We start from the raw sequence: 12902 nt of genomic DNA on the forward strand, positions 1-12902 counted from the left end.
CTTACTCTCCTTTGTATAATAAGATTGCAAAGCTCTGTGTGACCAGACTGTAACCTGTGGTAACCTGTAATATGCGTACATTTATGGGTGATGAATGAAACCATTGTTATCACCCTTAAATGTTGGCATCAATATTATGTAAATAACATTTGAAAGTTTCTGCTTTATCAGCAGCAATGACTGGCAAATAATCAGCTGTTTTGTAATGGGAAGCTTAAAATAGCAGCCAAAGACATTTGAGTTAAGCTCCATGGAAAAAGACATTGCTGCATTTATTATGATATCATTTTTGTTGTGTAAGGGTGACATGATTGCTGTTTTAGCTTTTTAGACATACAATCCAATTAAGAATAATCAGTTTTCCCACACATTCCGCAAAGCAATTGAAGCACAAATGCTAATAGCCAGACCCTTAAATTTAGAGTGACTTCCGCTGCTGCATGGGCAGCCCACGGGTACAGATACATGTTTCATAGTGGTTTGCAGCTATTGTGTGACTGCAGTCTTCTTACAGAGATTCAAGTCTCAGAAGAAGTTGATGATAGGTAGTAAACTCCTTAAGATTTGCCCGTGCTACCAATTTAAATGTAGTTTGGAATGCAGAGGAAAGGAATCTGTATATGAGTACTTACAATGTATGCTGTGGGCTTTGCAATCTGTAGCAGGCAACAAGACTAGAAGTTTAAAAGATTTTCTAGTTTGTGTTTACTGGAAGTAGTAGGTGGTTGTACCAATAAAAACTATGTTCTGTTACATATGCACAAAGATACCTGCAGTGTTTACCCAGTAATTCATGTGAAAGGTGTGTGGCTGGTTTTAGAATTGAGAGCATTTTGAGCAAAGACAGGTCAGGGTTTGGACAGGGTGTTCAGAAAACGGGCCTTGCTTTTAACTTAATGTAGTAAATTTATACTGACAGTTTGAGTTTGTAACTGTGCCTACTAAAAGCCTTTCTTTTCTATGGGGGGAGATGACTTGCATGCTCTTAGACCAGGCTCTGTCATGATAGTTTTAGACAGAAGTCTGCATGAACAGATATATCTAAAAAAAAAAATGTTTATGCATTCCTATGCAACTTTCTTATCTGTTCTCTTTTCTGTCTTTATTTGTCTGCTCATTGCTTTCCTCAGTGTATACAGTTCATTTATACAATGCATGCTTCTAGACTTTTTCTGTACTGGGGACAAGTCAATGTTTGATGAATTTTGCCTTTGCTTGCTAAGAAACCTAGACTGAAGCATAATAAATTGATAAACTTTATCACTGACCAATACTATTTACCAGGAAATGAAACACAGTGAAAGCAAACAAGTGATGTCCTAACTGTGATGTAGAGTTAGTTGCATTTCAATGGACATAGTTTTCCACATACAGTTTTAAAACTTTGACTATGCCAGGTGGTAAAAGAGACTTACTATGGATATAGTTGTAACTGAATGAAGCAAGCTGAAAAAGCATATTCCCATTTGTAAAGAAAGATAAGCTATGATGGTATGAGGAGACTTTTTTTTTTTATGAAGGTGTTCTCACAACAGGAGTTATATATGTGTTATTTTACCAAAATTTATATTAAGAATTCACACCCTTAGATCAGGACATGATAATGCATTGGAAAAGAGATTTCAAAGAATGGAAGATGAATTTCGGTCTCCAAAAGGCCACTAGTGCATCACCCTGTGCTAGCTTCTTACACTGGAGTCAAATCAAGTGGAAGAATTTTTCCCAAATCCTTGCAAACCTTGTGGTTGTAACACATATGACTGACTATGCGAAACTAGGTGAAACTGCAGTTTTACACCCTGTATAAGAAAGGGAGAGATGTGGAAAAAAGGCAAATCTGTTTCCATTATCTAATTTTAGATGCCCTCACACAATGGTAAAAATTGAGGATGATGCCGAATACAGATTTTCTTTCTTCCAGTGAAAATCTAAGTGGATATGATTTAGACTGAAATGAAAGCAGTTATATTCTATCCAGTGTAATGTCTGTTCACCATTAAAATTTTCAGTAAGGCCACTGTAAATAAGTCAAAAGAAAAAAAACTTGAAAGCTGGAAAAGAAGTCACATTTTCTGCCAGGAGGTCAGATTTGAGAAAACTGATCAAGGAGAGAGCTTAATCTCCATCTGAAGAGCTGGAAAGATGCCGCCTACCCTTTTTGTCCCCACAAGAGTTCCTCGTTAGTCACTTCTATTTGGCAATTTTATTTTTCTTTTGAAAAGTTGGTCAGGATCAGTGACACCTCTGTGCAGCTGTCTGCTGTTTGTCAGGCTAAAAGTGATGCCAAATAAGTAACTCCTGGCAAGTGTTATTGTGGTAAATCTTTCTCAGTCCCTGTGAGCGTGGGACACATTTGAAAAGTTTCAGGATGCCTTGAGACACATTTTAGCAAATAAACTATTAACGAAGGTAACTTCTTAACTCTAGAAAAATCGAGAGGTCTGCACCCATCCTTATGGATGAGTTGCAGGCACTTTTATAGAACTAGAGACTGGATCTGAACTGAAATGTTGAAGGGAGTAATTTGTTCATTATGTACAAAGTTTTCACTTAAAAGATGTGCTAATATTTTATAGCATAGTTACAGCTTATCACCTATCTTTATTCTTCCAGGCTTTTAAGACCATGGATGGCTACTTTGTGGTGGGAGCTGGAAATGATAAGCAGTTTGTCACTGTGTGCAAGGTAATGATGTTAGGCAACTGTATAGAAATGTGTAGTAGTTTCCATTCTGACTACAAAAATAATCACTGATTACTTCTTAATTCCCCCTTTCTTTTTAAAATAGCTATTGAATAAAAATTCTAACCCTGGGGTTCTGGCTGGTATTTTAGGGGAATGATACAGGTTCTGCTCTTTACCCCTGTATTCAGAACACCCCAATTTTCAGACCTGTGAGTGCTGAATCCCTTGTAGAAGTCTGTGCAGCTGCACAGCTAATTAGGTAAAAAATGAACAAGCTAACAATTTACCAGTTCTGGAATGGTGAATGCCACAGAAGTCATACTGGTGCCTGCAGGAAGAAATATAATACTGTTTCTCTATAAAATATATGATAGGCACAGCTATTAACAAAGCAAAGGAAAGTGTGTAGTCTTTTCTGTGGACTTTCAAAAATAAATTTACAGGACTGTGGGCTGACTTTGAAGTGGTGCAGTGCCTTCTGAATTAAAAATCTGGTATCTTCATTGTTTTGAATGCAAGGATCAGAAGTCTGGCAATTCTGTTTTCACAGAGGGTAGTCCTCAAAGTTGTAAAATAGTTTTTGATTTTTCATGTACTCTTTTTCTGTCCTTTTAAACACTTGGAATTGCTTTTCCCTGAACAATGAATATATTTTAAAAGAGAAGGAGTGGTTGTAGGGAAATGATTTTTCTTAAAGTGTAGCAACATTCCAAAGAGAAGACCCCAGTAACCCTTAAGCTGGGACAAGACAAGCGTTGCATATAGCATTAGACAGCATTTTAAAAAACGAGAATTCTACTTTTTTCCTGCAATTATTTTTTTTCTCTGGGAACTTAGACACTTAGCCCAAGTTAATCACACTAAATTAGTTGGTGGCCTCAGGAAACTGAGAATTATTTTCTTCTGCTTGTTCATGTCAGCCAATTCACATTTCCTTGAATGTTCACAACTACTGCATGGAATTTGTAGTAAGAAGACAGGGCAGTTCTGATTCTCTGTTGCTGCAGTTTGGTGTATGTGTCCCCACCTTGCTATATGAAGGCTCTTGGTTTCATTTGCTTGAATTGTCTCTATCAATAGGAAGCAAGTTAAGCTCTTCAGAATTTTCTCAGTGGTTTTTCTTCAATACAGGTGTCCAATCATGATAATCTTAAACGTTAATGAGTGAATAAGTGCCTACCTGCACAACTGACTTTTATCAAAGCCTCATTGTCTTTGCAGAAAGTCTCATGACAAAGCTGTGAGTGTTTTCTTAGTGCTTTATCACCTGAAGAATTAGGTACCAATGCTGGTATTTCTGCCATTCTTGAGTAAGGCAGAGCTGAAGATCTGGCTCAATAAGTTCTAATTCAGTGGTGTGAGAAGGCACTAAAAAATCACATCATGCACCTCACTTCAGGGTGCAGCTGAGATTTTGTGACTTGTTGCTACATCCTCCCTCTGTAACAGTAAGGAGTAAAAAATATGCCAGAAAATGAGGCAATGTTACTTCGATTGGTGTTACCTCAGAATCTGTATGACTGAAATTGAGTCAGATAGATATTGGCCCTAGTCTGCATGCTGGTGTTTTTTTGTTTCATCCTTATAAAGGTGATTTTGTATTTCTAGATCTGAGTGTAGGAGGTACAGAACATGGAAAAATGATGACTGCTTGCATTTCAAAGGGATTAAAAACCAGAAAAAATAGTTCAAGTTTTGGGCAATGGTTATATTTTTCTATAAAGGAGTTATCATATTTGATTTTAAAAGAATGGTATTTTTACCCTTATTGATTTATTGTGGGCATAGATTTGGGCCATTAAGTTGCCCAGAAATAGAGTGATTGGAAGTCAGTGGAATGCTGTGAGACCCTTTGGAGTTATTCTCTGTGCTAAGTTGAAGGTATTTTGGAACTTAAAAAACCATGAAATGGGAGAGCCAATAAAGGAAGGGGACTTTATTACAGGAAGGCCTGCAACACCCTAATGAACCTTTAGTAAATACAGAGACCACTAATTCAAATATTGGAACTGATATTAGAGAACCTTTCTGAGATGAGCTGGTGCTAAGAATACAGGCTGCATGCAAGCTGTTGCCCTGAAGACACGTACTCTAGAGATGTAACAGCTGGCTCAAGCTGTAAACAATTGAAAACATTCTACTTCAGGCAAGCAGAAAGGAAAAAAAATGGAATAGTTCACTGTGATATTTTCAAAATGAATGACAACTGTAACTTGTATGGGGATTTGGATAACTGAAGAAAAACTCTGTAATGCTGCTGGCTGAAGTGTGTTTTATAGTGATCAAGTGTTACAAAACCATATCCTAATGCATGGTTGCTTTTGTCTAAGTAATACCAAGCAAGAGCCTTCAGAAGATTGAGGTTTTTTGTACAGCAAAGGAGAATACAAGCAGGATTGCTAGTGCTGGGGGACAAAAGGCAGGGAGTGTACACTCTGAATGTGCATCTTAGATCTCAAGGGAGGTCTGTATACAGGGAACAGCAGTTTTATTCCAAGTGGTCACTGCAGAATAAATAAAATAACACTGGTAGTGTTATAAGAAAGATGACTGGCACATTAATTAATAATTTCTCAAATGTGCATTTGTTAGTCACAAAATTTGAGAAGAACATACATAGGCAGCTTTTCAACAGATGGACACTTAGTTAAAGCAGAAGTCAGTAACATTAATTAAAACAGTAGAATGAGCAACTCCATATGATCATTCTTCATATAACTCATCAAGTGGAACCATAGTTTTCTGATTAATTGCTTTTTTTTTTAAGCTCTTATAAGTAAGTATTCACTATCATATATTTGAACAATGTTGCATGATTTTTTTTCTCTAATGCAATGGTTTGTAACTCCAAAATAGAAGTATTAAAAAGGGGCAATCATTTTAAAGGGCTACCAATCTTATTGTTAAACTTGCAGATAATAATAACATTTTCTAACACTGGATTATAATAGGATTTTCATAAATTAGATTGTGTAAACACAGAAGGAAAAGAAAATACAGGGTAAATTAAGTGTTGATGGAAGATGCAAGATTATTTATTACCTTGCAGGTAACAATCTGCAGAAAAGTTAATTAATATGGTCATTGTCCTAGAATAACTTGGTTTCCATGCTTAGCTTTCTCCCTCTAAGTGACAACTCCATCAAAGGTGACTTTCTGTTTTTTGTATCTCTAAATATCTATTGAAATAATTTTTTTTCCTGAGGTTTTTAAGTAATGAACAGCTTTTCGCTTGGAAAGGAAGCCATATCCTTATTCACTTTAGCAAAGTGAGGGGTCATTAAATGATAATCCCCTTGGTCTGAATAAATTTTGGAGGAATTAGAATTTTAGGCAGGAATTAGAATTAGGTATTAGGAATTAGAATTTTAGGTCTGAGGCAAACATTGGACAGGTGGGCAGTAATCTATGTATCACTTTCATGTGGTAGTACATAGACATATGGATTCAAGAGTGACAGAATTTGTCAATAAAATAAAAATCCATTGAGGACTGCTAAATCCACTTTCAGCTCAGAAATGCCCTATCTAAAGAAGGCTGAAGTTTGGATGAATATTAAGAAAGTATCATATTCTAGCCCCATTTTTAAGCTCTTCATCAGTACTCAGCCAGAGGAAGAAATAGGATGATGGGCTATTGGGACTTCAGCTTTGAGCCAGGGCTAGTTTTTTGTAAGCTGTCTTGGAAATGCCTCTGTAAAAATAGGTAGCATTTTTAGAATTATTATAAGACTCAGTGTAAGTAACATTGATCCTGAGTGTGTGTTAGTGAGTAAAAAGAGATGATGAATACATAGAATTATAAAATGGTTCAGGTTGGAAGAGACCTTCAAAGGTAATCTAGACCAACCCCCCTGCAATAAGCCTGGACATCTTCAACTAGATTAAATTGCTCAGAGGCCTGATCAATTTGACCTTGAATGCTCCAGGGATGGAGCTTCTACTGCCTCTCTGGGCAACCTGTTACAGTGTTTGGCCTCATTGCAAAAGGTTTCTTTATTTGCAAAAAGTTATTTTTTACTAGTCTAAATCTACCCCCTTTTGGTTTAAACCGTCATGACTTTTTCCTGTGACTTCAGGCCCTACTAAAATGTTTGTCCCTATCTTTCTTATAGACCCCTTTTAAGTATTAAAAGGCAGCTATAAGGTCTCTCTGGAGCCTTCTCTTCTCCAGGCTGAATGATTCCAACTTTCTCAGCCCTTCTTTATAGAAGAGATGCTCCAACCTTGTCATCATTTTTGTTGCCCTCCGGTGGCTCTCCTATGTCCATGTCTTTCCTGTGCTGAGGACTCAAAGATTGGACACAATTCTCTAGATGGGGTGTCACCAGAGTGGAGTAGAGGAGCAGAATAACCTCCCTCAACCTGTTGGCCACACTTCTTTTGATTCAGCCCAGGATATGGTTGGCTTTCTAGGCTGCAAATGCACATGCTGGATCATGCTGAGCTTCTCATCTACCAATATCCCCAAGTCCTCCTCTGCAGTATGACTCTCAACACCTTCATTCCTCAACCTGTATTAATACTGCTGATTGTCCCCCCCATGTGGAGGACCGCGCACCCTCTTCTTGAGCTTGTCTAGGTCTCTCTGAATGGTATTTCTTGGGTGTGTCAACCACACCACTCATCTTAGTATTACCTGCAGCTTTGCTAAGAGTGGATTCAGTCCCACTGTAAATCATTAATTAAGATATTAAACATCACTGCTGCCAATACAGACCCCTGAGGGACATCACTTTTCCCTGATCTCCATTTGGATATCGAGCTGTTGACCACAACCCTCCGTATGTGACCATCCAACAAGTTCCTTATTCAGTGAGCAGTCCACCAGTCTTTCTTTGTAAGCTTGTATTCTGACATCCTCTATAGCTGATGTTATTGGGATATTTTCTATTAAATTTGGAAATCACAACTCATTCTGTTTATTTGTGTTCTATATAAATACATTGTGGCAGAATAGATAAACTATATAAGTATTGATTGTCCACACAGCCACTCAATGTCCTAAATGTCTATACAAATCTCTAAGACTCATTCTCCTCATTTAATTTCCTTTATAGTATACTTCACATTGTCTTTTCATGATGGCTAAATTTCTAATGTGCCAGGTGGGAGTTATGCATACAAGATACATTTCTTCTTTCTTGGAGGTTATACCACTGATTTTCTTTATTAATTCTTTTGGAAGATCTCATGAAGAATTACTGTGACATTTCAATAGAAAAACACCTTTTAATTTTTTTTTTTTTTTCTTTTTGACATAAATTACTGAAGTGGAAAGAAATATTCATAGATGTAGCTTTTCTCAGTATAGTTTATGAAGTACAATCGTATTTCTTATTCTGTGACATATGACTTAATGCAGGATAATTCCATGTAACTCTCCAACTTCAGGGTAATAATTTACAAATGTCTACAATAAGAATTTCTCCTAGATACTGAAAACTATCCACTAAGATTTGTATCTTCAGTAGAATTTCTGTCTTTTTTCACACATTATATAACATTATCCAGGAGGCATTATCTTTTCTTAAGTTCCTAATCTATATTAAATGATTAATGAGAAATAAGGATTTTTGGAATGCTATCTTATATTGTTGGTCAATTTCCTTAGCTATACAAGAATCTTCTGCCAAGCACATTTCTTACTCTCCTTTTTTTTAACTTAGATCCTGAATGTGCCTGAAGTTAGTAGGGATGCCAGATACAAAACTAATACACTCAGAGTCCAGAACAGAAAAGAACTTATTGACATATTGTCAACCCGGTAAGTTAATTAAAAAAGACGTGACATTTAATCTGTTAATGCAAATATTCCTGTACGGGAAGCTTTCATCATGTGAAAATTTCGTTTTAATCTTTTTAGATACTTTTTTTTTTTTCTAAAAAAATAGATCTGAGAACACTTACTGATGTTAAATATTCTGCCTTTTGCACACAGACTATTGTGTGTTCTAGCAAGAAGCCAGACCACAGATTTAAGTTTCCAGAAACCATTTAAACTTATTTTTTTATCATTAACTTGAATTTTAGTGGAACAACCAGTGCTCTCTGCTTTTCTGGATGAATGTAACTCCTGGACATAAAATGTTTGGAGCACTGTTTGCTTTTGCTGTGACTGAAAGTTTTCACTGAGAGTTGCTGTATCCAAGGGAGTTCCACTTGATGCTACTCCCTCAATGCTGGTTCTGTATTGTGGTACTCTGTGACCCAAATTCTCTCTGTCCTTTTGAAATCAAATGAAATATGCTTGGTACTCTACATGGGAAACATAAAATAGTTTAGTTAAAAATTATTTAAGAGGAAGCTCAGGAACCCTATATTTGAGACATGAAAATAGCTTATGTTTTGTCCTCATTCTGTTTGAGAAGGCCTTATTTCTTTGGAGTGCTCTTCTGTTTGATGGAGAGGATGACAAGTTTAAGTTACATAAGAAAAAAAAATTCTATGTAAAGCTACCCAAAGGTGGTTTCAACAACACTTCATACTTTGGAGGATGAGCAGGAGGCAGTAAATCTGCTGTTGTCAATGATTCAAGAAAAGTCACACTATTGTTTTGACATTTGACCTTTGTGAGCCATCCACAACATTATAACATTATAATTCAGGCCACCTTTTTTTGTTTGTTTGTTTGTTTGTTTGTTTGTTTTTTCATTCCATCTGGGAAAAGAGTATCAGTAGCATACTCCTCCCTCTACTCCAAACACCACACATTATTGGGTATTCAGAACCAGAATCTCCTTTCCTTAAAGACTGTAGATACAGTGATTTTGCCTTTTTCTGTTGCATTTGCACCTTTAGCATTCTAATGGAGGTCAAATATGTTTCCATACACATTCCTTGGTAACTTTGCTTTTATTCACTAATGCACAGTTGTTTGTAAAATTATATGTGGCTCATTTTTCAGGTTACTTAGAGAATTGAATGAACAGTTTCTCAGTGCTGAAAAATGTCAGCCCTTGAGAAATGAAGGGAAATGACAAAATAGTAATGGCAGAACTTAACTGAAAAATACCTTAATTAAATCAGTGATTCCTTGATAGTATTGCAGCTTCCAGCAGATGGAAAATATAAACCTAAGGTGCATTAGTTGGAAAGAAACACTTGCAGACCCTCTTATTCACTCACTATGTGCTGCTATTCACCTCACAATGAATTTGTGCAGACATGAGCTGGAACAGCTTGGAGGAGTTGTGATTTTCTTAACATGGGTTCTACTACAGCCATTTTTGTGGAGATGAGACCCTCCTTTGTGTGGTAGGAAGCAAAAAGACCACGGAAGCCCTTAAGGATTTAGTCAGGCCATTCATCCATGCCTAATTTTGTTGCTATGCCAGGCAGGTTGCTTTTTTCCAGTGATGTTGCAATGGAAAAAGTCAGCAAATTTGTTTGGTGTGCCAGGCAGAGCAGTAAAAAGCCAGTAAAAAATTGCACCTATGTATAAGAATCTGGTGATTCCTAAATGTGCCTTCTTTTCTGTACATGCTTGGAAACATAAATGGGAATTGTAGTTCTGTAACAGAATCCTTTGAGGCTGTCACTACTGATAAGGCCAGTGAAAAGATTCACAAATATGTCTGTGTCTCAACATCTCAACAGTAATTACAGTGACTAAAAGCACATGGGAAGAAACATACAGTAGTGTTTAACTCCTTTTCCCTCAACCTCTTTTGCTGCCATTTTAAGTTTATGTATCCTTCCTGTTCCACTAAATCAATGGTCTCCTAAGCACCATTTTTCTGGCAGGTACCTGGTACTCTGCTGTTGCTTTTATGTATCACTGCTGTTCCACAGTACATATACACACACCTTTTTTTCCCAAGATGTTGATGCTGTTACAATCTTATTTAGCCACCAGAGCCTAGAGTAGGTTTCTATTGACCTACGTAATCTGTCTCCTTCCTCCTATCTCTAATGAACTGTTTCCAGACTTACCTTTTTACCCCTTCTTTTTCTTAATTTTCAAAATGAACTGACTGCAGTTCAAGTTTAACTTCTGAACACTCGGTAAGTGCAGGAAGGATTCTAAGGATTTCCCAGGTGATTTTTAGGCATAGAAGGAGAAGTTCAGACCTACTCAAAGGGTCAGGAACTCCCTGAAGTCTTGAGCATTTAATTTGCTACATGTGTGGAGCTGAAATTTTTAAAAACATCTGAACTCTGAATACCAAGGAGACAGTTGATGCTTTTAATTTGCTAGGATAAATGTTAAGCAATGGAGACTGGCCACAGTTTTATTCTAGATGTGTGCACAAAGGAAACATTGGTACAATCGGTCAATGTTAAGGAATGCTATGTTTTTAAAAAAACTCTGTCTTGGGAATTCTTGACTCAAATGACCTCTAATTTAGACCAATAATCCTACTCACCACCTGGAGTAGTGGTACCAGGTTTCAAGGCAGTTAGATAAGCACAGGGATTATATAGTACTTAGAAGAAATTGACCTTTAAACAGCAGACTTTTCAGAAAGGTGTGAAATTACCTATTCATCACAGTGGAGTGTCCTGAGCTGAGTGAGAATACAAGATGGAGGTGAATATGGTTGGAGACATAAATGTAGCTTGAAACAACAGCTCTGAGGTGTGAATTGCTCCATTGATTTCAGAAATGAATCATCCCCTCTCATCAGAAATCTCATTCTCTCTCTTCCCCGACAGAAACGAAGAGTGAAGCACATCTGCCCTTAGGTCTTCATCCTAACCTGCTGTCTGCTTACAACGTCTCAACTCATTAGAATACAGATGAAAGAGAGAAGGGGAGAGCAGGCAGGGGTGGATGAATACACATATCCACACAGATTGTCCGAACTCAATTAAAAGGGGCTGGAAAGCAGACCACTCTGGAGTGGTATGATGCTTCCGAAAGACCTAGACCTCACACTGGGGCAAGAGGAGGGAATTACAGAAACTAAGGCCAGGCATATTGAGAGGGAGGGAGATTTTCAGTTCTGTCTTCTATGGGGAAATGAGTTTGATGCTGCAAGGGCCACTGGGTCATAGGATATTCACAGGGAAGGAGAATATGGGCCCACAAGATATTTTATACTTATTTTACTATTGGTGGTGATATTCCTTTCCCATCCCCAGTCCTCTTTCTTCTATGTCCTTTTTTTCCCTGTCTCAGTCATCTTCTTCCACTTCCTACAGGTCTCCCAGCTTCTTATTTTCTCTTTCTTCTCCCACTGATGACATCTGCACATCTACAATGTTTGCTTTACAAAAAAGGAGTTTTCGGTGCCCTCTGTATCTTCTCTTAGGTGACATTTTTCCCGAATAACAACAAAGAAGAACTCTCACAAAAGCAAATTGCCTCTGAATGCCATCGTTTCTGAGGTGTCTCACATGAATCAAATTTAAACTGACCCTACCTGGGTGGAGGTCAGGTTCAATGGCTACTACAGAGGCCCCCGAGATCCCAAGCTCATGTGAGAACTGACAGACTACAGAACGCTCTGTGTTTTGTGTTTTCAGTGCAAAACTCTGGTTTGTGAGTTAGATGTACATTTATCCACAAAAAACAATTTTAATTGTTGCTCTGTTCTCCTCTACCTCCCTTCTGCTTTCACCTTTGCTTTCTCTGGAACAGAATAGTACCACACACACAGTGTGGATTATTTTATATGAGTGTATATATACCTACATATGTGCTTGTGTGCATACATGTTCTGTTTTAAGAAATGCTGTTTTGAGGAAGGGGGCTCATTCTCTTGATCTTCTTTGAAGGTGTTGAATGTTAATTCTCCCCTGCACCTCAGTAATGAGGACACATTTTACAGTAGGGCAGCTAAATATGTAATCCAAGGTGCTCCATGAAAATAACCTGTAAATGGGACAGAGTGTGTGGAGCTGTATCAGTGTAGAAGGAAGGGCAATAGCAAGCACTCTATCAGCCTTTAAAGTGAAGCAGCTCATATAACGAACAACACATAAATTCATCATCATTAGTGCTCTTGCAGCTATAGCTAAATTCCCTTAGACTTAAAGTCAGGAGTGTGAGGGCTGGAAACAATTCAGAGTGGAACTTCTATTTCTAGCACTTACATTTAAAACTGCTTATTCTTGACTGTGCTCCATGGCTGCATGTTGTGTATGTGCTGCATGTGTGAGGGGGAAAAGAATGAGCTGGAAGGAAGCAGAGGACCCCGATCCTCAGCTAATGAGGCATTTGCTAAATTGTTTCCACGTAGTAACAGAAGAGGAGGGCACCTAAAGGGGAGG

The 12902-nt window shown here is 37.6% G+C and overlaps 1 protein-coding gene across 12 annotated transcripts in view; it reads left to right on the forward strand.

Moving 5' to 3' along the window:
• The window catches only part of SUGCT (succinyl-CoA:glutarate-CoA transferase), a 330712-nt gene that overhangs the window by 113112 nt on the left and 204698 nt on the right, over positions 1-12902 (forward strand). For 8 of the 12 annotated variants that reach the window (XR_011724318.1, XM_071736165.1, XM_071736169.1 and 5 more), the window contains 2 exons: positions 2614-2685; positions 8354-8451. Coding sequence is in view for 11 of the 12 variants with exons in the window: in XM_071736165.1 (XP_071592266.1) it covers positions 2614-2685; positions 8354-8451 (170 nt within the window). In the remaining variant the exon portion in view is untranslated. The remainder of the gene's footprint in view (positions 1-2613; positions 2686-8353; positions 8452-12902) is intronic. The other 4 variants (XM_071736172.1, XM_071736176.1, XM_071736167.1 and 1 more) reach the window with 2 other exon arrangements.

This window comes from Heliangelus exortis, chromosome 2, assembly GCF_036169615.1.
Source record: "Heliangelus exortis chromosome 2, bHelExo1.hap1, whole genome shotgun sequence".
Lineage (NCBI taxonomy): Eukaryota > Metazoa > Chordata > Aves > Apodiformes > Trochilidae > Heliangelus > Heliangelus exortis.